The following is a 24,708-nucleotide window of genomic DNA, read 5'->3' as shown; positions in this document are numbered from 1 at the left end:
ACATTCAAAACTTTTAAACGATAGGGTGTTTTTCTGCAGTGAGAGAGGAATTTTCATCAGATCAGAAGTTGTTCTCATCACGCTGTGAGTTATAGCTCAGGAAACTGCTACTAGTGTTATTAGCAGCAGCTCCGCAGCATGCCAAGGGAACCTGGAGATCGATGTTTATCCCTTACACTGCCCTTGTTTTCCTAATTGGTCAGCCAAATGAGTGCAAGAGAAATCCATACATGGGGACTGTGCAGAGAGTCAAACTATATTCTCTAATAACAGAGGTCTCAATCCTAGAAATCAAAAAGATTATTTTGGTGCAACTACTCTTGGTACTAAGAGTCAGACCCTGAGGTAGGAGGTCAGCTTGGATATCCTGTATCTGGTTTTATTTGCTTCCCTATTATTGTAGCCATTGCAAAGCAGCTGTAAACAATGTGCCTGTTGCATCTGATATGATGTGGTTGTTGGAAATAGATTCCTGCAGGATTAGAGGTGCAATCACAGTGCCTGACTCTTGAGACTCTTCTGAATAACAAGTCCTCATATTGATTTTCCTTTATGGTGAGAAGTGAGGCGATCAGGGGAGATGGATATAGATAAGCACATTTCTACTTAGACGAGAACTGGTTTGGGTCTGCTGAAATTCCCATTGCTGTGGAAGAGAAAATCCCTTGTTGCTTTCCAAGCTATTAATCTGTTTTTGATTACTTTATTAAAAATTCCTCTGCTGTTCTCGTAACACTGTCATTTCTAGGGTTAACCACACAATTATCTCCTGGTATTTGCTAGCTATTTTTGTTCCCTCTTATTTATTTAAACAATTTGCCATCAAAGACTAAGTGATGCATTTAGATAATGGCCACACGTAATTGCTTTAACAAGAGAGTCACCAGTGAAATTGCTGTTTTAATACCAGCCTGGGATGACCGTTCCCTGTTAGACTGTAAGAAAAGCAGTGTCATATTATGGTAAACCTCACCAGTTTCAGAGGAAATCATGTGAATTCCAAGCAGGCAGGAGTTTAGCAGCAAAAGTCAGGCAAAAAACCACAACTGTTTCTTTGTAGAAGATCCAGCTGTGTATTAGGTATAATATGCCTAGGAGTGGTTGCCTCTCTAAATGAAAAACAGAAGGGGGAAACGCTGTGTGCCTGCCTAACCTCTGTTCATGCTAATGAGAAAATCCTTGGCCTGTGTTCAGTTGGTGTCAGTGTTTTTCTTGGAAGACACATTGGGCATCTTGCATGGTATATAATGCACAATATCTGTCCAGATGTGGTTTATGAAGTGTTCCGTATATATCTGTTCTTAGAGTTTGGCATTGTCTCTGTGGCTTATATAGTATGTGCCTTTAAAAACAGCCCTCCCCCCAAAAAAACTGCCAGAAAGCAAAGACCCAAACAGCCTCCCAACACATCAGCATTGGTAATTCAATACCACTACTTCATTCCTTTGCTGTTAAATAGACAAAAGAAGTAGAATGGACCCCACAGCTTGAAAGCTGATGCTATTTCAGTCTCTAACAAAAGTCTTTGCTTTGGAAAAGAAGAGATATTTGTTAAACTACTTAAGGAGTTAATTTTCAGGCACTGAAGGCAGAATTGATATTAAAAAAAAAAAAAGAAAAAATAATGTTAAAACACGTGTGGCAAGACATTTTTGTTCCTTCAGGAAATTAAAACAATCGTTTGTGGACTCTGATGCAGATTCAGCCCTGAAGAAGAACGCAGCCCAAGGGGCAAATCCTCCACCCTGAAAATCAGGGATGATCTTCCAATTTAATGTGAGGTTCTGCCCTTTCCTGTTTGCAGGCTTATGTGGAGAGAATCTGGGGGTTTCTGCCATCTTTTATTATTGATTTCCCAAAATTAGAAGTCTCTTTCTGATAGAGAGGAGGTTTAAAAGCAATCAATAGTATTTATCTTAGGAGACAGTAGTTCAAACTGCAGTGGAAGGTGGTGTAATTCACCCTTTCGCTTGTTACTGATTGTCTCATTCCGTATAGTACTGCACAACAGCTCCAGGTTTTAATGTTGTAAATCCCTTAATTATGCACTCACCAAATGTGTTAAAAATCATTTAAAAGTGTTAGTCGGCATTTCTGACTATATCTTCCTCCTCCCGCACTCATATTCTGCTTGCAAATCACTACAACTTAACTGTGCGATTTGTATTGGAAAGATTGGGTTTTTTGGTTCATTTCACTTTATTATCTTTCAGCAGAGCTGTGACATCCACTTAGATATCTTTACTGCAATTGTTTCTTGATGAGATCAGATTGCCCACTGCAGCTATATCACAATAACAGTAAGATAAAATTCAGGCTGCCTTGCTTCCTTTTGATGAGCTGCTGTAGCCTGGCTTCAGAAGGGGGGGGGGAGAAAAAGAATAGCACATAAAAGAATGATAAAAAAAAACATTTTGCAATCAAAATTGCTTTGAATTAAGGCAGATTGAACCTTTTAAATAAACACAACATGAATAAAAGGGAAGTAGATGGTTCTGAATGTTATGACAGGGTAAAAAAAAAAACATAAAAACTCCTAAAAACAGTGATTTGTATACTTGCCTCATTTCAAAAGAGAGCACGTTTCAGTTCCTTTGAAAATATTTTTAATAGCTACTTTCTGTTGCCAGAATGTGTTTAGTAGCAGGCTTTAAAACCTCTCCATGGCTATACTGTTTACTGTAAAGTGAGTATTTTTGTTTCAACTTACACCGATATTCACTGAAGGAATCCTGTCTGTAGCACTTCCCCACTCACCACCTCGATTCATGGACTCTCAAATCAAGTAACGTGCACTCATGGGAGTTTGCAACAGGCAATATTATTGAATTCATTAACTTTCCAGGTAAATTTAATAGGTCAGGTTGAAACATCATACGGAAACTCCCACAGAAGGCTTCCAAGGCCAAGGGCAGGATCCTCTTAAGATTATTTTGGAGTTTTCTTGCCACTTTCTTCCTAGCGAAGGAAGGTTAGAATAGTGGTAGCTTTTTGAGTGTGAGCTACAGCCAATTGCTGCTACATTGCTCGCTCTCTGCCTGGCAGCACTGCTACAGTAGGTCCTCCATATCATTGGTGTTATTCCCTAGTGCCACGTTACAGGCTCCAGTGGAAGAGCTCTGCAGGGAAATGAAGCCTAGAAATACACATCCAAGTGGAAGTATGTCCTGGGGTACATGGTAATAAAAAGTGCAGCAGAAAAAAAGCTCATTGCCAGAGCTGTTGCTGCTGCTTCAAATCCTCAGGGCCTTTTCTTGGATGTTTCAGGAGAAAACGACGCACTCTAATTAAAAAAAAAAAAGCCACCTCCCTTTTCAGCACAGTAAAGAAAAAATATCCATGCAGAGACACTTATATACAGATAATGGCAGGAGGGATGTGACCCATTGTTCTCTTCCACAGAGTCAGAAGTGTGCAAGGGCCATCACAGAAAGCCTGACCCAAGTCCCCTCATAATCCAAGAACCCCAACTGAGTTCAGTAGGAACAGGTCAGAGCCACAGCAACCCTGCAAATCATACCAGGGAATTTCAGCTAGGTTGTATGCCTCTGCTTCAGTGGTTTTCTCGTGTTCCTGTACTTCTGAAGAATGGATAGTGCAGTCTACATTGTTGCCAACTCTTGTGATATTTGATGTTTTTCTCAAAGCCTGAGCTTTGAAGGCACACAAGACACAAGATTTTTTTTTTTTTTAAGCTATTGCATATGTGTGCTTTTAATATGTTTTAGTCTTTGTAGTTGGAAAACAGGTGGAAACATGACCTGAGTTCGTAAAAGCTCAGAAACAACAAGGCAGAAGAGATGCCCACAATTATTAGTTTGTGAAATGCTGTGATTTTTAAGCTGTTGTCATGATTTTGGATGGTTAAGGATGTAAATATGGTGTTTACAGCAACAGTATGTTTTCAGTTCCGCAGACAGAATGAGGCACCATACTAACTGAAAGCTGCTTTAGTCCCACAGAAGCTCAATCATCTATCACTCCAACAGGATCTCTTATTAGTGGGCAGAGTTGCCTTCTAAGGAGGAAGATGCCATCTTAATTCTGTACAATAATTGGAAAATAATGAAAGTCTTCCTGCCCCAAGAAAGCATCATCTTGCCGTGGATCAAGAGGCAGTTCAAACCATCATATAACATCCCTTGAAAACTGGCATTTGTAGGAATGTCACATTTGAAATGTTACAGTTACAGGACTTCCATTATATGTATTATAAATCCACATTTTAGAGGGTTGTAATTTAACTGTATACAGTCATTCTGCTTTGAAACTTGGCATAAAAATCACAGCCCTGGAGCAGGTATTTTTATAACAGAAAATACATGAGAAAATTGATTCGACTTTTTAGAGATTTAGACGTGTTCAAGTTGTCGCTTGATTCAGAGAAATTGACTCAATAGTTTGATTAACTATTAAGTAGGTATTCTTTATTGGCAGCGCTGGATGCATGGGGGATCGCTCCACCTATCGTGCACACCGTCAGGTCTAATTGTGCAGGTTAAATACATGTTCTGTATACATATTCACTAGATTTCCGAGAAATGTTATACATATTCATTAGTTTTCCGGGAAACTGTTAGCATATGCAAATGTCCTTTACGCAGGCGCATTGAAGGTCTCTGGTGGTCTTCAGGAGTCCTCCGGTGGTCTTCCATAGTCTTCCTCACTTGTCCGCTATTTGACCCTTCTCAGGTGATTCTGCGCAGTATGGTCTTTTACATGTTTTAATACATCAGTGCTCGTTAGTGTTCTTATTATCTAAGTTCTCATTAGTGGTGTAAAAACCATATGGTTACTTTAAGCTAAATTATCTACAAGGACGAGAACAAAGGCAGGAGTTCTTATCTTTTCTGGCCCTATCTATTCAAGCAAGGCCTCTACTTGAGCCTTCTCGACAAGATCGTAAATTTATCAAACATTTAATTAAGTTTTGTGATTGTTCATGGTTCCTTCTTGCTCATCACTCCCAAGTACCAGTCTCTGACAGGCTTAATCCTTGATGAGCACTAGTCTTTGGTATGTAAAGTTACAGAGAGACAATCATTAAGCAATTAGCAGTTCGTTCTCTATATCAATCCCCCCTTTTCTTTAAACCTTTGCAAATTCTTTTGCAACTATAGGATTCCACTACTCCCGAGAGACCCTGTAAAATATTTTCCGGTTTCTACTTGATGTCTGATTTTATTTCGTTTCCAACTTCCGTAATTTTCTACTGTGCCCTGACAACACCACACAAAACACTTAAGCATAATGCAGACCATCATTCTTAAAGTCATTAAAATTATAACCACAATAAAAATTTGCTTTAGCCACCCGAAATTTGGCAGCCAGGATGTTAGTTTGTCCCACAGTTCTCTAAATCCCCATGAGAGGTCATCGTTTGTTATTTCATGTAGTATTTTGGTCTGTTTCCAAATTTCTTCTAAGTCGGTGGAGATTCTTCCACTTTGATCTACATACATGCAACAACTCGTATTTATAACTGTGCATACTCCACCCTGACTGGTCAATAATAGATCTAATGCCATTCTATTTTGTTGTACAATTTGAGATAAACTGGATATTTCTAATTGTTGGGCTCTTATTGCATCAATTGTTCTATTCTCAAGGTTTTCTATTACTGCCGAAATGTTAACTATGGCTTTTTCTAACTCACTCACTCCCAACCATGGAAGAAACCATCGGACAAAAGTATGAAAGGCAGTAGGCCTCTTTACTAAAGGATTCTCAACATCTCGTCTAATCTTTCGAAAGTGTGTTCGCACCCATCCTTTTGGTGGAGAACTGTGTATAGTCATATTTGGAACCACTGCTCCCAAAGTACATGTTCCCATCCAATTCTTTGGTAAAACTTTCCAGGCAGTGTCATTGCATAGCCAGTACCATCCTTTTGCTTCTGGCACTGGCCATGCTGTAGTATTAACAGAAGTTGAAGTTCCAATATCTATAGTTTTGTTACAGACTGTATGATTCCCTACATACGTCCCATTAACACAGTCACTTTTTCCGAGCCCTTTAGGTGGATTACATCTCTGTACACACGTACAATAAGGCTCCTGGGCCTCAGGACTAATTATTTCTAACTTCTGGACTCCGTCATTGTCAGTATACTATGTGGTACTTTCCCAAAGAGTGGTCCAGGAGTGATTACTTGGTATCGGAATACCAATTAGTGAGATCCCTTTTCCACCATGTTCTGGCATGTGAGTACATATCCAACAGTCAGTTCTGTTCAGGATTTGGGAAACATTTTGCGTCAGGGAGAAATGTGAGTTCAAGTTCCATCTAGCTTCATTTGAACCGAGTAATAACTCTGTTACCATCATGATCTGGAGAACCGCAGACCTGTGGGTCCTGTAGGGATGACCGTCCATGGCCTCTCAGGTGCTCTCTTTACTCTTGAATAGTGGATCCAGGCTGGCTGTTCCTTGATCTTAATAGCAGTGAAGGTCGTCAGCAACACTTGATAGGGTCCGTCCCATTTCTCCTCCAGAGGTTGTCCTGAAAAAATCTTTACATATACATAATCACTTGGTTTAAAGGGATGGATTGGTTGATCTAACCCTCTAGCCCTGGTTCCTAAAACTTGTTTATTTATATTTTCTAACTGCTTCTGGAGGGATACCATGTAGTCACACAAATACCCTGCACCCAGTTGCGTTAAATCTTCTCCTGTAAATTGAAATTGATATGGTCTCCCATACAATATTTCAAAGGGACTTAAATTTTCCTTTGTTTTTGGTTTCACTCTCATTCTAAGCAATGCCAGGGGAAGAGATTGGGGCCAAGTTAGATTAGTCTCTTGACCAATTTTTGCTATTTGTTGTTTAATTAAATGATTCATCTTTTCAACTTGCCCACTTGCCTGAGGTCTATATGGGGTATGTAACTGCCAGTCTATCTTCAAAGTTTTGCTCACCTGCTGTACTACTTTGGCACAAAAATGAGAACCTCGATCGGAAGATATTGTTGCTGGAATTCCGAAACGAGGAATGATTTCATTCAACAATATCTTAGTTACTTCTCTTGCTTTGTTTGTTCGGCAGGGGTAAGCCTCTGCCAGCCTGAAAATGTGTCAGTCATGACTAACAGGTATCGGTACCCCCCTTTTCTTGGGAGCTCCGAAAAATCAATTTGCCACTGTTGTCCTGGATAATTTCCTTTGCCAGTTATCCCCAACTTTACTTTATTTGCCACATTAGGGTTATTACGTAAACAAATTTCACACTGTTGAGATATTTGTTTCACCATTGTATACAGATTGCGTCCTATTAATTTCTGATTTAAGTTTTTGTACAGGGCATCTGCTCCCCAATGTGTCTTATTATGTTCAGTTAAAACTGTTGTCCATATTAAATTGGATGGTATTACTATACGATTATCTGCTAAATGAACCCATCCATCTGACTCTACTTTACCATCCAGATCTTCAATTAATTTTAGGTCTTCCTTTGAATAATTTGGTTTCTGATTTGTACTTACAGTTTGGATTTTACCGTCTGGTATTAAGGATAATGTTTCTGCTTCCACTTCTGCCACCCTCCTAGCCTCATAATCTGCTAGTCGATTTCCAATTTCTGAATCTGTGTTTCCTTTTTGGTGTCCTCGACAATGCATGATAGCTACCTTTTCTGGTTGCTTCACGGCTTCTAATAGTTTCAAGATTTCTTCTGCATGTTTTATTTGCTTTCCTTGAGCAGTTAGCAATCCTCGTTCCTTCCAAATTGCACCGTGAGCGTGAACTACTCCAAATGCATATTTAGAATCTGTCCAAATGTTTATCTTTTTCCCTTTTGCCAATTCCAATGCTCTGGTAAGGGCAATTATTTCCGCCTTTTGCGCTGAAGTTCCAGAAGGCAATGACTTAGATTCGATTACCTGTTGGGTGGTTGTGATTGTGTATCCTGCTTTACATTGTCCCTGTTTTATAAAACTACTCCCGTCGGTATACCAGGAGTTTTCAGCATCCTCCAGAGGTTCTTCTTTGAGGTCTGGTCAACTGGAATATATAGCTTCTACTGTTTCTATGCAGTCATGTGTCACTGGTTCATCCAAAGTTCCACTAAGAAAAGAGGCTGGATTGACAATGTTAGTAACTACAATTTCTACATCATCTTGTTCTACTAACACTGCTTGGTACTTTAAGAATCTCTGGGGCGAAAGCCAATGGCTTCCTTTCTGTTCCAAAACCGCTGAAACTGTATGGGAGACTAGCACTGTTATTTTCTGTCCCATGGTAAACTTTCGGGCTTCTTGAATATTGATAACAACTGCTGCAACAGCTCGAAGGCAACCATGCCATCCTTTGCTCACCTCGTCCAGTTGTTTGGAGAAATAAGCTACTGCTTGTTTATAGGGACCAAGTCTTTGTGCTAGTACTCCCAAAGCTATTCCTTGTCTCTCATGAGAAAACAGCCAAAACGGTTTTGAAACATCCGGCAGTCCTAGAGCAGGAGCTCTCATTAGTTCTCGTTTGAGCTGCTTAAATGCATTTCGTGTTTCTCCAGTCCAAATTACTTTTGACTGGTCTCCCTTTATCAATTCATATAATGGCTTTACCAATAATCCATAATTATATATCCAAAGGCGACACCAACCTGTCATTCCCAGAAAGGTCCGCAGCTCTTTTACCGTTTGGGTCTCTGGTGTTCGGCAAATGGCTTCTTTCCGCTCAGTCCCGAGCTCCCGTTGTCCTCCCGAGATTTCAAGTCCCAGGTAGGTCACACACTGTTGAACCAGCTGGGCTTTCTGTTGAGAGACTCGATATCCACTTAAACCCAAAAAATTAAGAAGATTCACAGTCCATCAAATACAGCTTTCCCTGGTTTCAGTAGCTATTAAGAGATCATCCACATATTGTAACAAGATTCCTTCATTGTCTGGGGGTACCCAAGTTTCAAGCTCTTTCGCCAATTGATTTCCAAAGATAGTGGGGCTATTCTTAAAGCCTTGAGGTAATACTGTCCATGTTAGCTGAGTTCTTCTCCCGGACTCAGGATTTTCCCATTCAAAAGCAAACAAATTCTGACTCTCTATGGCTAAGGTCAGGCAGAAGAAGGCATCCTTCAAATCCAGCACAGTAAACCAAACTTGGTTATCTTTTAGTTTTGTTAACAGAGTATATGGATTCGCGACTACTGGATGTATGTCCTCAGTAATCTTATTTATGGCTCTCAGATCTTGGACTAACCTATAGCTTTTCCCGTCTGCCTTTTTAATTGGTAGTATAGGTGTATTATATTCTGATTCACACTCAATCAATATTCCATATTGTAGAAACTTGTCAATTATTTCCTTGATCCCCTTCCTATCATCTAATTTCAGGGGATATTGCTTAACTTTGACAGGTTCTTCTCCTGGTCTCAGCTTAATTACTATAGGGGCTGCATTTTTAGCTTTTCCTGGAACCTCAGAGACCCAGACTCCAGGATATACTTGATTAACAATTTCTGGAGGTACTTCAAATTTTGGTTCAGCTTGTATTAATGCCAAGCTTAAAATGTTAATTAGCTGGTCTTCCTTGATTTTTAATTCCATTTTTCCTTTTCGTCTCAAAACCAACATCAATTGTAACAAAGTGCTATAATTCAACGTCCCATTAAAGGGCCATTTTTCATCATCATCTAACTTATATAAAGGCCACCACTGATTGCAATATTTTATTAAAGTTTTCTTATCCACACTTCCACCTGGCGGTCCCCCTATCTCCTTCCAGTGATCCAAAATACAGCCTAAGGGGCTCTTTTTCAATATTCCACCACTTTGTTTACCTCCCATATTACTCGTTTATATTTTTACCTTTCCAACCACAAACAATCTCAACTGTGTATGTAGCCCGTTCCCTCTTGTCCCAGGGAGTCCAAACCCGACACTCAGAGCATTCAATATCCCCTCCACAATCTATTTGCAACCTCTGTTTGCACCACATGCATTCCAAGACATATGAGGGCATACACTCATTTCCTGGATGTAAAAGACACCACTCAATTACCCACATTTATACGATGCACCATACAGGGACTTTCTTACACCAACACCACAAAATGATTAAGATAATCAAACTCAAACTTACAATTACAACGCTAACATATAAATTCAAGTTCCACATCACCAGTGCGTCACACTTAGTTCGTCTCCGGCCGTACCCCTTGCAGAGTTACAAGACTGCGGATCAGAACTCCACACGCTCCGCAGCTGAGCTGCATCTCATTTACTCAAACATTCAATCCACAGTTTTAATTGTCTTATGTTGTTTAGACCAAAATCCGCAAACGATATCCGTAATTCAGTCCCAGTAGCCGTTTACCTCATTCAGTAACCGAAAACGTCAAAATCAAATTCAAAACATAAACAAAAGCACATGAGTGGGTACCAAACCTAAAGCACACAAAGTGTGTAAAAGCATACAGAGTGTACCGAAACAAAAGCACCCAAACATATACCACACCAAATGTATACCAAGGGTGCTAGCTACCTGGTATACACCATCCTGCATAAGTTTACTTTTGTCTTATGACTTATGGATAGCTTTACAAATGACCGGTCCCCAAAATAAAAGATTAAAGAATACCTTTACTCCTTTAGATGGTGTCCTTGTCTGCTCCCGCAGTGATCCGATTGAGGCGAGGAGTCCCTCCGGGAAATCCCGGGGGTACCCTAGGGAGTCCTGTTCTCAGCGGGTCCTGCAGCCGAGCAGAGCAGGTCCCATCTGGGGTGCCAGATTGATTCAGAGAAATTGACTCAATAGTTTGATTAACTATTAAGTAGGTATTCTTTATTGGCAGCGCTGGATGCATGGGGGATCGCTCCACCTATCGTGCACACCGTCAGGTCTAATTGTGCAGGTTAAATACATGTTCTGTATACATATTCACTAGATTTCCGAGAAATGTTATACATATTCATTAGTTTTCCGGGAAACTGTTAGCATATGCAAATGTCCTTTACGCAGGCGCATTGAAGGTCTCTGGTGGTCTTCAGGAGTCCTCCGGTGGTCTTCCATAGTCTTCCTCACTTGTCCACTATTTGACCCTTCTCAGGTGATTCTGCGCAGTATGGTCTTTTACATGTTTTAATACATCAGTGCTCGTTAGTGTTCTTATTATCTAAGTTCTCATTAGTGGTGTAAAAACCATATGGTTACTTTAAGCTAAATTATCTACAAGGACGAGAACAAAGGCAGGAGTTCTTATCTTTTCTGGCCCTATCTATTCAAGCAAGGCCTCTACTTGAGCCTTCTCGACAAGATCGTAAATTTATCAAACATTTAATTAAGTTTTGTGATTGTTCATGGTTCCTTCTTGCTCATCACTCCCAAGTACCAGTCTCTGACAGGCTTAATCCTTGATGAGCACTAGTCTTTGGTATGTAAAGTTACAGAGAGACAATCATTAAGCAATTAGCAGTTTGTTCTCTATATCACGCTCAGCACATTAGACTTAGTGAAGCAAAATTTGTTGGCGAGTTACCAGATAGAAGAACGTGGAGCTTTGGGTGGGTGTTATGTGTTCTGCAGCAAGTAATAATTTCGTTTTGATAATCAAATGCAAATACAGGGACAACCCATGTGGATTTTAACACAGGACTACTGAACGTTAGAGTCAGAAGCTAAATAAGTTGGAGTCGTCTCTGAGATCAGCTCTGCAGATGCTCCATGAGTACTTGCAGGCGAAGTCAGTAGTAATAAATCTGAACAGAGCCACTCGTCTCTGTAGGCTTTGTAGTCAGGTCCTGGCTGTGTAATGGGGAAAAGTGCAACAAATTACCCTGACTAGGAGATCAAGGACTCCTCGTCCTCTTCGCGCTCGAGGTTGCAGAGAACTGGGAATCAGTAGGAGTTATTGAAAAGAGGTGCCTGGTAGACTCATGTCTGTTATGGGAGTTGGTTGTTTGAGTTCAAATGGTTTATTTACAACATTTGTATGAGATGTGCTTTTGTTCTTGCTTTTGTTCCCCCTCCATCTACAGCATAATAAAAGGCAGTGGAGAGTATTATGTAAGTCTGTAGCTTATTATTATTAAATAATGTATATATCTGGAATCCTGATTGTACCATACAGGTTTTTAACACCAAGAATTACTGAACCTGGAGAGCAACTATATGAAAGTGAGGTGGCAGATGAGAGACTTTGCTGTTGTAAATTGCTATAGCCCCCCAGCAGCTACACTGACTTACACCAGTGCCAGCCCACTGCATTCTCAGCAGCCAACTCTCTCCTGCCCTCCGTTTTCCCTTTTTCTGTCTAGGTAAAATGAGATAAAGATGTTGCTGTGTGAGAGGGAAAGACTGAGAGCTCACCACGGAGCCAGGCAGAATAAGAGCAGGTGCTGAGCAATGTTTCCAGCAGTTCAGCTCCCTCTCGACAGGCTCGGTGCACCCCTCGCTTTTGAACGCAGGGCCCCTCTGGAGCCCAGCTTGGCAGCTGTGCCGAATTGAGGGCTAGTCCTGCAAGACTACACAATGCTGGGAGCCAGTATATGGTCTCGCTGTGTTTACCTTCTGGATAAGATATGCAGTGTAGCTGCCCCAGAGTGGTTTGTAAACTTACGCTGTAAACACTGTAAAATGTTTCATCTGTTCAAAGTCAGTTGGTTCAAATATCCTTTCATTTCTTTAGTTTTAAAAATCTTTACATTAGTTTCTCTATTTCAAGTGGAGAAAATCAGTCCAAGCTTTATAGATCAATGTTAACCACATCAGATATTTCCCACTATTGTTTTTCTTTCTCCGTTAGTTGGAGAATAAAAGAAGTTGCTGAATAACTATACTTATCAGCTATCAAGGGTACAGTAGGGTAGTTGTTAATAGGAGATGGGTGTAGTGCATTACAGACAAGGTTCTTTAAAACTTTTCAAATCTGAACATCGGACAGATTTGTAGAAGAGAAATTCTTGGCTAGGTTAATCCCACACAGACTAATGTATATTATGGATAGACATGTGTTTAAACAAATACAAGGCATGCATAAAAAATGTCCTGATTTGAGAGTTATAACAATGATGGAGCATATCACTAGTAGGTCAGCCAGGAAGCCAAACGCTCTGGAAACACAGGGCTGACCTGACTGCAGGTGGTACTCAGGCCAGCTGTAAGTCATCACTGTTCTTGTTAACTAATCAGGACAGGAGAATGGTGAAGTTTTGTTGGTTTCTCATTATTTTAGACTTAGATTTCCCCCATGAACGTGATCACGGAGAAGCAATTTTGTACAAAGATGGGGTAGCCAAGCATATTTTTCTCAAGTTTGATGCAGCAGATGTGCTTGTAGGTGTAAAATGTGACCTTGTGAAAGCTCTCTGTGCTCTCACTTGGAAAGGAAAACTCATGGTCATGGCATCTCTTCAGTCACAAAGGGAAGAGGGGAAAAAAAAGCCCAGACACAGGGGGTGATCAGAGGAGAGGAAATCACAGAGTGGGGATAGATAATGATGATACCATCTAGTTCTTATGTAATGCTTTTCACCAGGAGATCACAAAATAATTTGAGAGCTACAGCTCTCACAAAGGTGAAAGGGAATCCCAATCCTGTGTTCTATCCATTAAGCCTGTTGCATTTTGTACAGATGAAAGAGGAGGAGTTCAGTCACAGCTGACACTAGTGAGCCACTATTCCCAAATGTTTTGGGCAAATGAGGAGAATACAATAAAATATTTGCTGTCTTGCTATACAGTGTTAATTACAAAGCTGTGAAGGCACCTTATACCTGGTATATATTGTGAAGAACTCAGTAATGAATGTGTTGCAGAAAATTTCCAGCTGAAACACGGACCATTTACAGATGCTTTACTGAACAGAAGTGCCAAATCTTAGGTTAGGTTTTGGCTGTGGACCAAAAATACTTTCCACAGGAGGTGATTATTATGTATGATTCATACAGTGAGTCCACACGAGTAAAAATAATACTGCTTAGCTCTCAGTGTTCAAAGTGCTTTTACATTTTCAAAGTGCTGTGCAAACATTAGTTAATTAATGGCATAAAGTAAGTTACATTTTTGTGCATTTAGCATTGACATTTTGACAATAAATGGTTTTGGAGAATTTATATGCATCAGTGCATTTGAGCAGCTCATATAAATTGTGCTAATGTTCTCAATTGTATTTGAGCAACATCTTAGTGATTTAGATGCTTTTTATCTTATGATGAGCAGATAAAGCGAAGGTTATCTGTAGATAGCAACATACCATAAATAAGGTATCTTCTTGTCCTTTCTAATAAAACATAAATCTGCACTTACTCGCCTCTATGGCTTACGCACCATGATCTGCTGCAGAAATAAAAACACTGGTAGAAGTCAGAAACCACTAAGAGCCATCATTAGCATTCCAGCTGCGGAAACAAGAGCTCCATCCAGAAGATGGATTTTGTAGAATTGGTGTACCCAAGGTTAGACATTGGGACTCAGTAAAGCGCTGGAGCATCTGCTGGCTATTTTCAGAGAACTGTCAGCCTATTACCATCTATTAAAATTAATTTAAAAGTAATCCTTTAGAGATGAATCTCTTTTTTCCCTTCCTGATGCTTGTGAAAAATGTTGGCATACAGTTGACATTTATATCCCAGTGGATTTTTTTTTTTTTTTCCCTAAACAACCTATATTAAAGTTACAATATCCTCTGTGGAAGACATTCGTCAATTGTATCAAGCTGGCTTAATGACCTTTCACATGAGGACGTTTTGGCTGAATCACAGACCAAGCTCACATGCCAAATCTATAATCATATCTGCTCTCAAGCATAGATCTTCCTTACTGGTCCCAGACTCTCACAGGTGCAAATATCCCAAAAGCAGGCTCTGAAGTGCAGCCATTCCCTGAGCTGACCCAGCTGCCAGCTTAAGTTCTTGAGTTCTTGGGGAATAAATATTTTACATCAAATTTTCTTGTCTCGCTTCTTATTGTTTCTTCTGATCTCCCTTCTGAGTAGCAAGAAATGCTGCAAAGGTTACATTTAGATCATACAGACTCCTGACTTTGTTTCTTTCAGGATGCTTGGAATCAACCATTGCAAAATCTTGTGAAAATAATTCATTACTCTACAGTCATTCTTACTTAACAAACCCACACATTATTTTGTCCTACCTACCTAAGTGTCTCAGGCATGAATAGGGTGTAATTGTGACTGTAAGTGACTTTCTACAAAAAGAAGAAAGAACTTTTGTGTAGGAAGGAGATAAATAGCCTTGTTTTTCTAATTACATATATTTTACCTGGCATCTATCTGACATGCAGTAAGCAAATGATCCTGAGTTGACCTTCTTTTTTGGAAGAGACACTGGAGTGAGCATCCTGGGAATGGAAGTGGTTTGTTCTGGCAGTACTGGAAATTTAATAGCCTCCTCTTCTGCCTGGTTCTGTCTTTTCTGGATGGGGAAAAAAGATTATCTCTAGCATTAGAATGAGAGACATACAGTATTTGAGAAAATCAGCCTTTGTCCTTTAAAAATGGTCTTTAATAGCTTGCATTAATGAGTTTGATTTGGTCTATAAATGACAGATAACTTAATTGTAAAACATATTCTTCAAGGAGAGAGATAAGGTAATATTTACATAAATGAGATTCAGTCCAGGTTTTAGTATGAGCAATGGTTTCAGAGCTGTTTCAAGTAATGCATTGTGGCCTATATTCTTGGGAAAGCAATAATTTTTTTTTTTTTTAATTTTTTTTTTAGAAGGGTTCTTTTTTATCTACAACAAACTTTTTGAAGAAGAGTTTTGCAAACTTTGTGTGTATATTGTTCCTTTATAATCTGGGTAGCAGGCATGTTACCCCTTCACTTTGCTTCCACTACAGGAGTTTTAATCCCCTCAGTGGGGAGTAATTATTAACTTTCCACACCACTGTTATCTCTACTTATGTTCTCCCTTGAGTAAAGAATAGAGAATATATGGAGGTGCTGGGGAGGAGAACCTGCAATACATTGCAGATGATTGCAGTGGTAGTGCTGCTAATGCAGGTTAAGTGAGCACTCTTCATCTCTAAAAGTGCAGTTTTTAGGACACTTGTTGAATTTTTGGAAACCTAGCTGTAGTCAGACAAACTTGGTGTCCAAAATGCTGCTGTTGTTTTCCCAGCAAGGTGGGAAATGCTTAGCTGCACTGATCCAAAACACCTTTGAAGTCAACGGCTTTTGGATAAATGTTCATGTAACTAACATGAACGTTAATGTAGGATGAAGGTGAGAATGATTAAAGAAAATGCAGTGGCAAACAAGGAAATTACCCAGTGCGAGCTTCTTTCAGGAACTGCTCTCAGTTGCATTAGGCTTGAGGGACTTCTACATCAAATGATGTATTTTGCAAAGCTTTCTAAGGTGAAACCTTACAGGTTCTAGGTGTGTGTATAATTTTGTATGTGGGGGTCATCTGGACTCTTTTGATGGAAATAATTAAGTAAGTTGAATTTTAAACCAACTTTGTAAGAACAAGCCAGGATTTTTTCGTCTGCCAGTAATTTGGAAAATAATTTGAAAAGCCTTAGTGACAGCAGTCAACAGTTGTAAAGTACCCCATCCCTAAGCTGAGGTAAAACCTTTGCTCAACCTTAATGAGAAAATTGTTGCTGAGTGTATCACGGCTGCAAATTTACCCTGCCTGTAACAGCACACTTAAAAAGTTATTTAAGCCATCATCTGCTTCTAGGAACTGTTTCTTCTGCTCTTTTTCTGCAGCTCAAACATTTATTGTGCATCCTCAGGAGGCTGCTCAGGGCTTCTCAGCAGCACAGCCAGAAACAAACGTTTCTGTCCCAGCCACAAGATGCCAGCACGCTCCTATTCCTGCACCACGAGGGGCTGCCCACCCCGCCACAGGGAAGAGCAAGGGAGACAGAGCTTTTGGGGACTGACAGACACGTGGTTCCCACTGCTCGGGGACCTGGTGACTTATCATAATGCCTGGAAGTCCCTGCCATCCCCTGCCTCTGCGCCACAGTAGTAGGGAGCTTTGCTTTCCAGGGCGTGAATCCCCATTGCTCTCCCTGCTGGTCCCCAGCCTCAGGCAGCTCTGCCTCCTCCGTGTGCTGGCTCTAGCATCCAAACCTAAGTTACTGGGTAGGAGGTACCATCACTTGGTCTCTCTGTGTGGTTTTAAAATCTGGGACTGTTTTATATTCAGAATCTTCCAGCAGCCACAAAGATGATGGCAAGGAGGAGATTACGTTTCTAGTTTCAAGCATATTCTTTTTTCTTGAGTGGTGGACTCTGAGCAAGTAGTGCTGATTCTCCTTCTCCCTGGGAAGAAGTGGAAATTGTATTGGTAGATATTATGTGGTACTACAACAAAACTGGTAAAAACCTCAAGAATGCAAGTGACACCTCAGTCTCAGGGGATCCAGCAAAGAGCTTTTGGTGTTAGTGGAACATGGCACCTTCTGGGAATTAGTCTACCACAGGTTGGACACCCAAACAGGCTTAGGATGCTTATAATTACTAGCAATTTGGGGGTATTTAACTCTGAATTGTACTAATAAGATACTGAAAAATTTATGTTGTAAGGTAAAATGGAATGCAAAAAGTTGGCCTATGGAATTACAACACCCTGCTTCACTCTATGCCACAATACCATGTTATTCAGCCGAGATCCACAATGAGGATATAATGATAACTTTAAGTAAGCTGATGATTTATCTCCTAAAAAACGCATGGTTGTTGTAAAACTGCCTATCAGATATTTTCAGAGTACTATCCTTCACAAGGCCTTATTTAACGCAGTTATATTTGCATGCATACCCTCTCTTCACATTTGCCATTTGTCACTGAGATAGCAAATTACATTCATCAGAATCCATTCATTCCCCCGGTTTCGCTGAATACAGGATTATCTTGGCTGTGTCAGCTGCCCTATGACTGGTAACTGTGAGAAATGGAGGTCGCCTTCAGATATTCCAAACATGTATCTTCAAAGGACAGTAAGTATTAAGCTGAAAAAGATGAATGGGCTTTATGTCATTGTGTTTGTGTGGCATAAAAGTGAATTGTGCAGGTTGATGGATATCTTGGTAAAAACAAATGCATTTTTAAACTACTCTCTTGCCCCTTTCTTGACAAGTTGTAGTGACCATCAAAAGAAATATACTGAGATGTTACCTTAAATCCTAGGCTGATTTTAAAGTTTTTTTTCACCTTTAGGAAACCAAAAAACTTCTAGCTGTTGAGCAAAAAAAGTGCACTATTAACTACTGGTTATTTTATAGTCTGACTGTGTTTATATTAGCACTACAGGACTATCATGTCTTATTTGTCATATAATCATGCAATATATATGGAGCTGGGACACATACAATTTTGTTGCTGACCATTTGTGAATTCTTCCAAAAATGTTGTCATAATTTCCTGTTTTAGATCCAGATTGCTTCTTCAGGACAGCAACTCTGCTTGTCTGGCAGGTGCTTTGTTCACACGAAAAAGTAACAGCTCAGCACAAAGAGTCAGCAGGTCCAAAAGGCAAAGCTCTACCTGTCCTTGAATAATACACTGTATTAAAAAGGTATTGAAGGGGCAGAGTGAATTCTCTCACAGAGAAGAAGTAACCTTTAAAAAACAACCAATGCATTAGGCAAAAAGAGTTATCAATATTGATTCTCACAATACACGGGTACATTGAAAGGATATGCCAGAGGAAAACTGGTGGCGTGCAGTGAAGCTTGTGAACTTTGCTTATGACCATTGATAGGATTTTTTTTTTTTTTTTTGCCCTGTAGCATCTTTGCTTGAGAGAGAACAGGAGAAAAATCTCAGGGTCCTGGTCTAGTTCTACTACTCTTGCTCTCTGTGACCTTGGGCCCATCAAATCTCCATGTGGAGGCAGAGATGTATCAGAACTGTCACAAAACTGTAATGCTTACCTGTGTTTGAGATCTGTGGGTAAAAGTGCTTCTCCACTGGAAAGTGTTATGGTTTTTATTGTGTTTCAGTAATATGGAAATAGGCTTGTGCCGTAGTGATAACTGCAGTGGTGTGTCTGGTACCCATGTGATACCTGGAGTAATTTGCCCTCATCTGCTGAATACTATCTGTGATAAGCATAAATCATTTTATAATTCATGTGTTTTATGTTATTTTTTTCTTTCAATGACTGCCTAGGTAATATGATGGTTTAAGTAAGATTTGCTTCTTCACAGCTAGTCCTCAATGGGTATTTGCACTTGGTGTGATATCATAACGTTCCATTAATACTATTACTTGTAGGAGGTTTACAGTAATGTGGATTTTTATTTAGGTTTTTGCTTTGGATTCAAAGAATCTCAAAACTCAAATCCATGAAAATCAAAGAGCTTTGTCCTGAGAGTACATCTTTCTCCCTCCACCAGCAGGAATGAAGGGTGATCTAGAGATTGTCTCTTTGCCTGAAGCTGGGCTCATTTGGGTGGCTGCAAGTTCCAAGTAAATGGGGGGGGTGTTTTGACTCAGGTCTGCAGTGGATTTGAAGCTAGGCCAGGTATAAAGATCTTAAGGGCTAGATGAATTGCTTTGTGAACATCATCACACAGTTCATTGATTGTCAAATTCACCGTATAACCAGTCTGACACCTCTGCCCCACTTAAATCTTGTTAGGAGGATGGAAGTGGCGCCAAAGCTTTGTATTTGCCTTAAATATTTGACTGAAGTTCTTTTTGAGAGTAATTCTGCAATTATAGACCATGATGTCATGCCGAAAGGAGCAGTCAGCTATGCTCTATGCTTTAATGGTTTCTGTGAAATTCATAGTAATATCAGGAGGCTGAATTTTAATTTACGATACTATGAAATGAGTAGTTTTTATAGGGCCTGAAGCATTCACCTTTCAAAGGAGTGTGTGAAAACTTCTGGCCTCGATCATGGCTCATTCCCAAATGGGATGCAGTCTTCTCTGCTCTTTGTTTTCGGTCAGGCAGACTGCTATCTGGACAGCTGGCCAGATGTGCATGGTGCTCAGGAAAGGCAGTGCCTCTGACAAAGTGGATCACAGCTGCTGCAAGGGATATGGCAGATGCCTGTGTTATTTTACAAAGCTGGTATTTCCATCTGTTAGTTGGTTGCAACAGGATTACCAGAGGATCAGATTGGGCAGAGGGTAGGCTGAAGGGGAGACTGTCAGCATCAAGAGCATCATTTACCAGTACTTTAAGGGGACAGAAACAGATGTCGGTCTCTTTGAAGTATACCTCTGCATGTAGTCAGTTCAATGTGTCAGCTCAGCCCTGGGCAGGGAGGAACTCTGTCAGAAAACCAGAGAAGAACAAGATGGAAAATGAGGTCCCTGAAGAAGAGCTAGCGAGCAAGCGAGATTTGGACTTCAGAACAGCAAACTGAGCCCTCGCCGCAGAAATAGAAGAAATTTTACACAGTGTGCAGCGACCGGCTAGGACACTCATAGCCTGATCCTGTGGTGCATTAAAAATCTCTTCCTCCTTATTCTTTGCTTCCCACAACTGAGATTTTGATTCCACGAGAGCATGCCTTGGAAACCTGACTTAGGTGACTTTGTTCCTACTGGTGTCTACAAGGGAAGTCTTGTCAGGCATTGAAAGCCAACGGGGCTGCCCAAGCAGCCACAGTCCAAACAGAGGGAAAATGTGGGATTGCAGCACAGTTGAAGGTTCAGGGCTTCTTCCTTACAGGCATGGTAGTCAAGCAGTCTTAATGGGTACAGGCAGCTCTGAACTGTGACTGTTAAGGATATGTTTGAGAAAGTATCTGAAGATTTAGGGTAATGAAATTTGAATATCAGAAGAACTTTAATTCTTAAGGAGGTAAATGTTATTTCTGGTGTTATGGAGTATAGGCACTGATCCAAGCACACTGAAGTCAATAAAAAGCCTCTGTTTGGCTACAATGAGTTTGAATTAAGTCCACAAAATGTTTGATAAACTAAAACTGTTACAGCAGGCTTCTGGTGTTCACCATCGCCTTATGACAATAGGTCCTGGTGGGATCAGGCAAGGGCATTTCATAAAAGGGATTTGCTACACGCACAAAGAACAGAAAGCTGCTTCATTCTCTTTGTTGTTTGTTACCATTAATTTGATTTGGGATTGGGAAACATTTTTTACAAGTTAGCATTGTTTTTCTATTGTGTATTTTCTGGTAAAATTTATGATGAAACTTGTTGTCACACATAATAAAAAGCAGTCACTGCTGGCTGGGTGAATGTCTTGGTACTGGGGATGCACATGAAATACTTGGGAGTGCTGAAATGCAGTTGGATTTAATTTCATTGTGAGCTGTTATTTGTTAGGACACAAGGTGGCAATGACATGGAAACACTCATTAGATAAAATAGTCTAAAATGTCTTTTGATCAGTTTTCTGCTTCAAATTTGTGCTTGATATACACAGCTTGGCACCTGGGTATACATACAGCTATATGTATGACAACATTTGGCGTGCCCTGTGTATTGTACTTGGCAATACCTCTTTGTAGTGATGTATAAGTGCACAGCTAAGTATTACTGTCTGGACAACCTGCCAGAGGCCACAGCAAAACAGCTGAGATAGAAACAGACACATTTTTGATCCTAAAATGTATGTAGGTACAGCTGTAGAGTATAAGCTCCTCCTATATCAGTGGCTGCACGCACAGATATGCGCGTACGCATGCAGTGTTGTCCCCCACGCTGCAGGAGCAGGAAGGGTCCATTAGGGAACTTGATGTGCACTTTTAGTTTGCAGGGAAGGCAGGGCTTTTTTTCTTCTCAAAGAATCCATAAAAAAAACCAGTGTAAAGTTGCCAGAAGGCGTCAGCAGACTCTTGTTTTATTGTGGCTTTGGATGTGGCGAGGCTTGCAATTATTTCTTCAAGTGGTGCATGTCCGCCTTGCTCCGTTTGCCTTCTGTGGGCAGAGCTGTCTCTGGTTGGCAGTGTCTGTGTGTCGGCAGAGCTCGGCTGCCATGGAGGGGTGCAGCTCCCAGCTCAGCCGTGTGGTTTGTGGGACCCTCGGCAGCTTTTCATTGTTCGTGTGCTGTCGTGACAGTACAGTCCCTGAGCACCCGCCCACCCCAGCCTCCCACGGAGCTCTTCTAGACCATTAGTGGTCTGTGAGTGAACTAACCCAAGGTGCATTAACCCACCAGTAAACTTATGCAAAGCGCTCTCAAATTTACTGGGGAAAAAACCAAAGGCAAAACCCCAATGAACAAAAATCAGGAGGAAATATTTTTGCTAGCTTCTTTGTATTAAGATCAATGCTGCTGCTATTAAGACCAACAGTGTTTTTATACCCAGTGGAGGGGTTTTCAGTTCATGAGATTTGGCTGTATCCTTGTAGAATCCTGGCATTAATGACTGACTCTGGGTCCATTCCACTGCAAAACAGCCTGAGCCCTGTGAGCCATGTAGAGCCCCAGAAGTTTACTGATCCTTATCAGGTGCAGCTAACAAAACTGCTGGGAACGTATCCCCCCTCAAAATTAAATGGAGACTGGCAAGGAGAGCAGGGCCCAAGAAAATGGGGGGGAAAAAAAAAAAAAAAAATCAGTGTACTCACAGCCTTGAGCTGTGAAGCTGCCTACTAAGTGAACAGCTCATGCAATTTAACTCCCTTCTTCCTGTGTTGCGGCACTCTTGATTTGGGGGTTCTTTGATCCACCTATTCATAGCTGTGAAGCGAGCAGAATTTAATCAGGCTCTGACAGGGGATGGTTGATTTTAATACTGGCCTCCAAAAAAGAGCTGTCAATCAAGGATGAGCTTTAATACCTTCAACTTGCAGCTCCTTTAAACTTTTGCTGCAGTTGAGTGGTGCTTGGTCAGCTGTGGAGGAGCCGGGCACCTACAAAAGGTGCTGGGGGCTCCCTGGGCATGCTGGGGGAAGTCCCTGAGGGCTACTCCCTGCCCTCTGTAAAGGTGCAGCATGAAACGTCTAATCAAGTTGGCATTTCCTAGCCACATGAGAGGAGAGATTTCCTCTTTGAATAAGGAGCGGCTTTCATAAGTGCGCATCTCAAAAGGCCTGCTGAGCTTTTGTGAGCCAGCAGGCAAGGCGGGTTTGGAGTCACTTGGATTAAACCTTTCCTTATTGTAGCTGGAATTGGAACAGTGAGGGCAAGGGTTACTTTCCATATCTAATTTTGAGTTATTTTAGCTGGGGATGTTAGATAAAATAGTCAATGACTGGCAGGATGATAGAATATGGTTTAATTTCAGATTTACTATCTGCCAACACATGCCATTCAATCAGATAAACACAGGATTTCAGCTGTCATTACAGTATCTTATGCATACTTAAAAATAGAGCACTTGTTCAATTTCTTCTTGGTGTGAGAAAAAGTTTATATATAGGAAGTATACAGTCAGGAGGCTAGAAATTTTGAAATAGTCTGCCGCTTTTAGAGAGATTCACTATCTTTAAATTAAGGAATTATACTAGAAGTAGTAGAAATTCTCAAGATTGCAGAAGTTTTATCATTGTCAACTGCACAGAATAAATAAAAGTAAAGGGAACACCTTGAGAAGTGGAACTATATAAAATGAGGGAAATGTCTGTAGTATTTACAGCAGAGAATATAAGACTATATAGAGAGCAAGATGACTCAGAACTTCTCTGCATGGGAATATCATTGCTCCTCTGGTTTATAAGTTTCCATCCTTGCCCTTTTGTCTGTCCTGGTTCACATATTGGGCCTATCACTGTAATGCTTGAATATCTGCTCCGCTTGGGAGGTGGAGATAGAAGATGACAATCTAGCATCACCCCAGCACTATCCTAAACCAATTTTAACAACAAATGTAATTTAAGCATTCACTGTCTAAAGCTTCCCTCCTGAAAACACACAACTTCACTTGGGTAGTAACTCTCGTATACGTAAAATGCGGCACCTCTGGCCACCAGTGCCTTACGTTACAAATTTGTGAGTACACAGATGAGTATGGCTTTTTGGCTTGAGCACTTAACCAGTATTTGGGTTCTTTATTATATCCTTTGTGAAAAGTAGCTGATGACACAGTCCAGCATATTTTTAAGATCTAGCCTGGCTTGTTTACAAGGGATGCACAAGAACAGCTTGTTTCTGTGAACATCATATGAGCAGATAGCAACAGGCAGTTTTCTTGCTCATAAATCTGCTGATATGCTTGCCCAGCAAGCAGCATCCGCCCAAGCTCTGCCCTGCTGCTTTCTCTCCTACTCACAAGCCTCTTTCTTCCTTAACACCCACATAACCTGTACCTTCAGTCTCATATTTCCTGCCTAGCTTGCTCTTTCAGGTTTGTTAGTCAGCTTTGATTCAGAGATGTTCTTGTTAGTGACTACTAGCATTTTCCAGCATAACCGATTATCGCCTGCTCTTGTTCCCTTCTGTATTCTACCAGGCTGCTCCAAAATGAGCTCTAAAATGATGTCCTGAGCTGCTCAGCATAATGGTATCTTTGAAGCCAAGACTTGTACTTTGCTTTGAAGAGCAGCTCTAACAAAAGGACAGCATTTTCTACTGAAGATAAGGGAAAGAAGGCATTTTTTTTAAGAGCATTCCTCCTGCTGGTTTCCCTGCAGAGGAGAGGCTGGTGCTTTTTCTAGCACGTGCAAAGGTGCTCTTGAGGAGCTCTGCTACAACAGATCAGTTTACTGCCCATGGAGACATGAGGACAGCATAATGCCAGCCAAGATGCTGAATTTCCTATTGCTTGGGCTTCATCCCTTTCTGGTTAAGCTCTCACGCACTTCAGAAAAAAATTGATTACTGGGTTGCAGGTCCCTCAGCTCAGCCATGGGAGGGTCTTTTTGACTTCCACAG

General features: G+C 40.7%; 1 protein-coding gene across 4 annotated transcripts in view; it reads left to right on the top strand.

The window, feature by feature from the left end:
• Positions 1-24,708, top strand: part of MACROD2 (mono-ADP ribosylhydrolase 2) — a 942,372-nt gene that overhangs the window by 826,895 nt on the left and 90,769 nt on the right. The window contains exon 9 of one of the 4 annotated variants that reach the window (XM_069787543.1): positions 17,814-17,906. The exons of the other annotated variants lie outside the window; for them this stretch is intronic. Within the exon in view, the coding sequence (XP_069643644.1) occupies positions 17,814-17,906 (93 nt within the window). The remainder of the gene's footprint in view (positions 1-17,813; positions 17,907-24,708) is intronic. 4 annotated transcript variants of the gene reach the window in all.

The sequence above is a fragment of the Haliaeetus albicilla genome, chromosome 7, assembly GCF_947461875.1.
Source record: "Haliaeetus albicilla chromosome 7, bHalAlb1.1, whole genome shotgun sequence".
Lineage (NCBI taxonomy): Eukaryota > Metazoa > Chordata > Aves > Accipitriformes > Accipitridae > Haliaeetus > Haliaeetus albicilla.
Note: the sequence above shows the minus strand (reverse complement) of the source record. Positions and strands in the feature narration are given on the sequence as shown.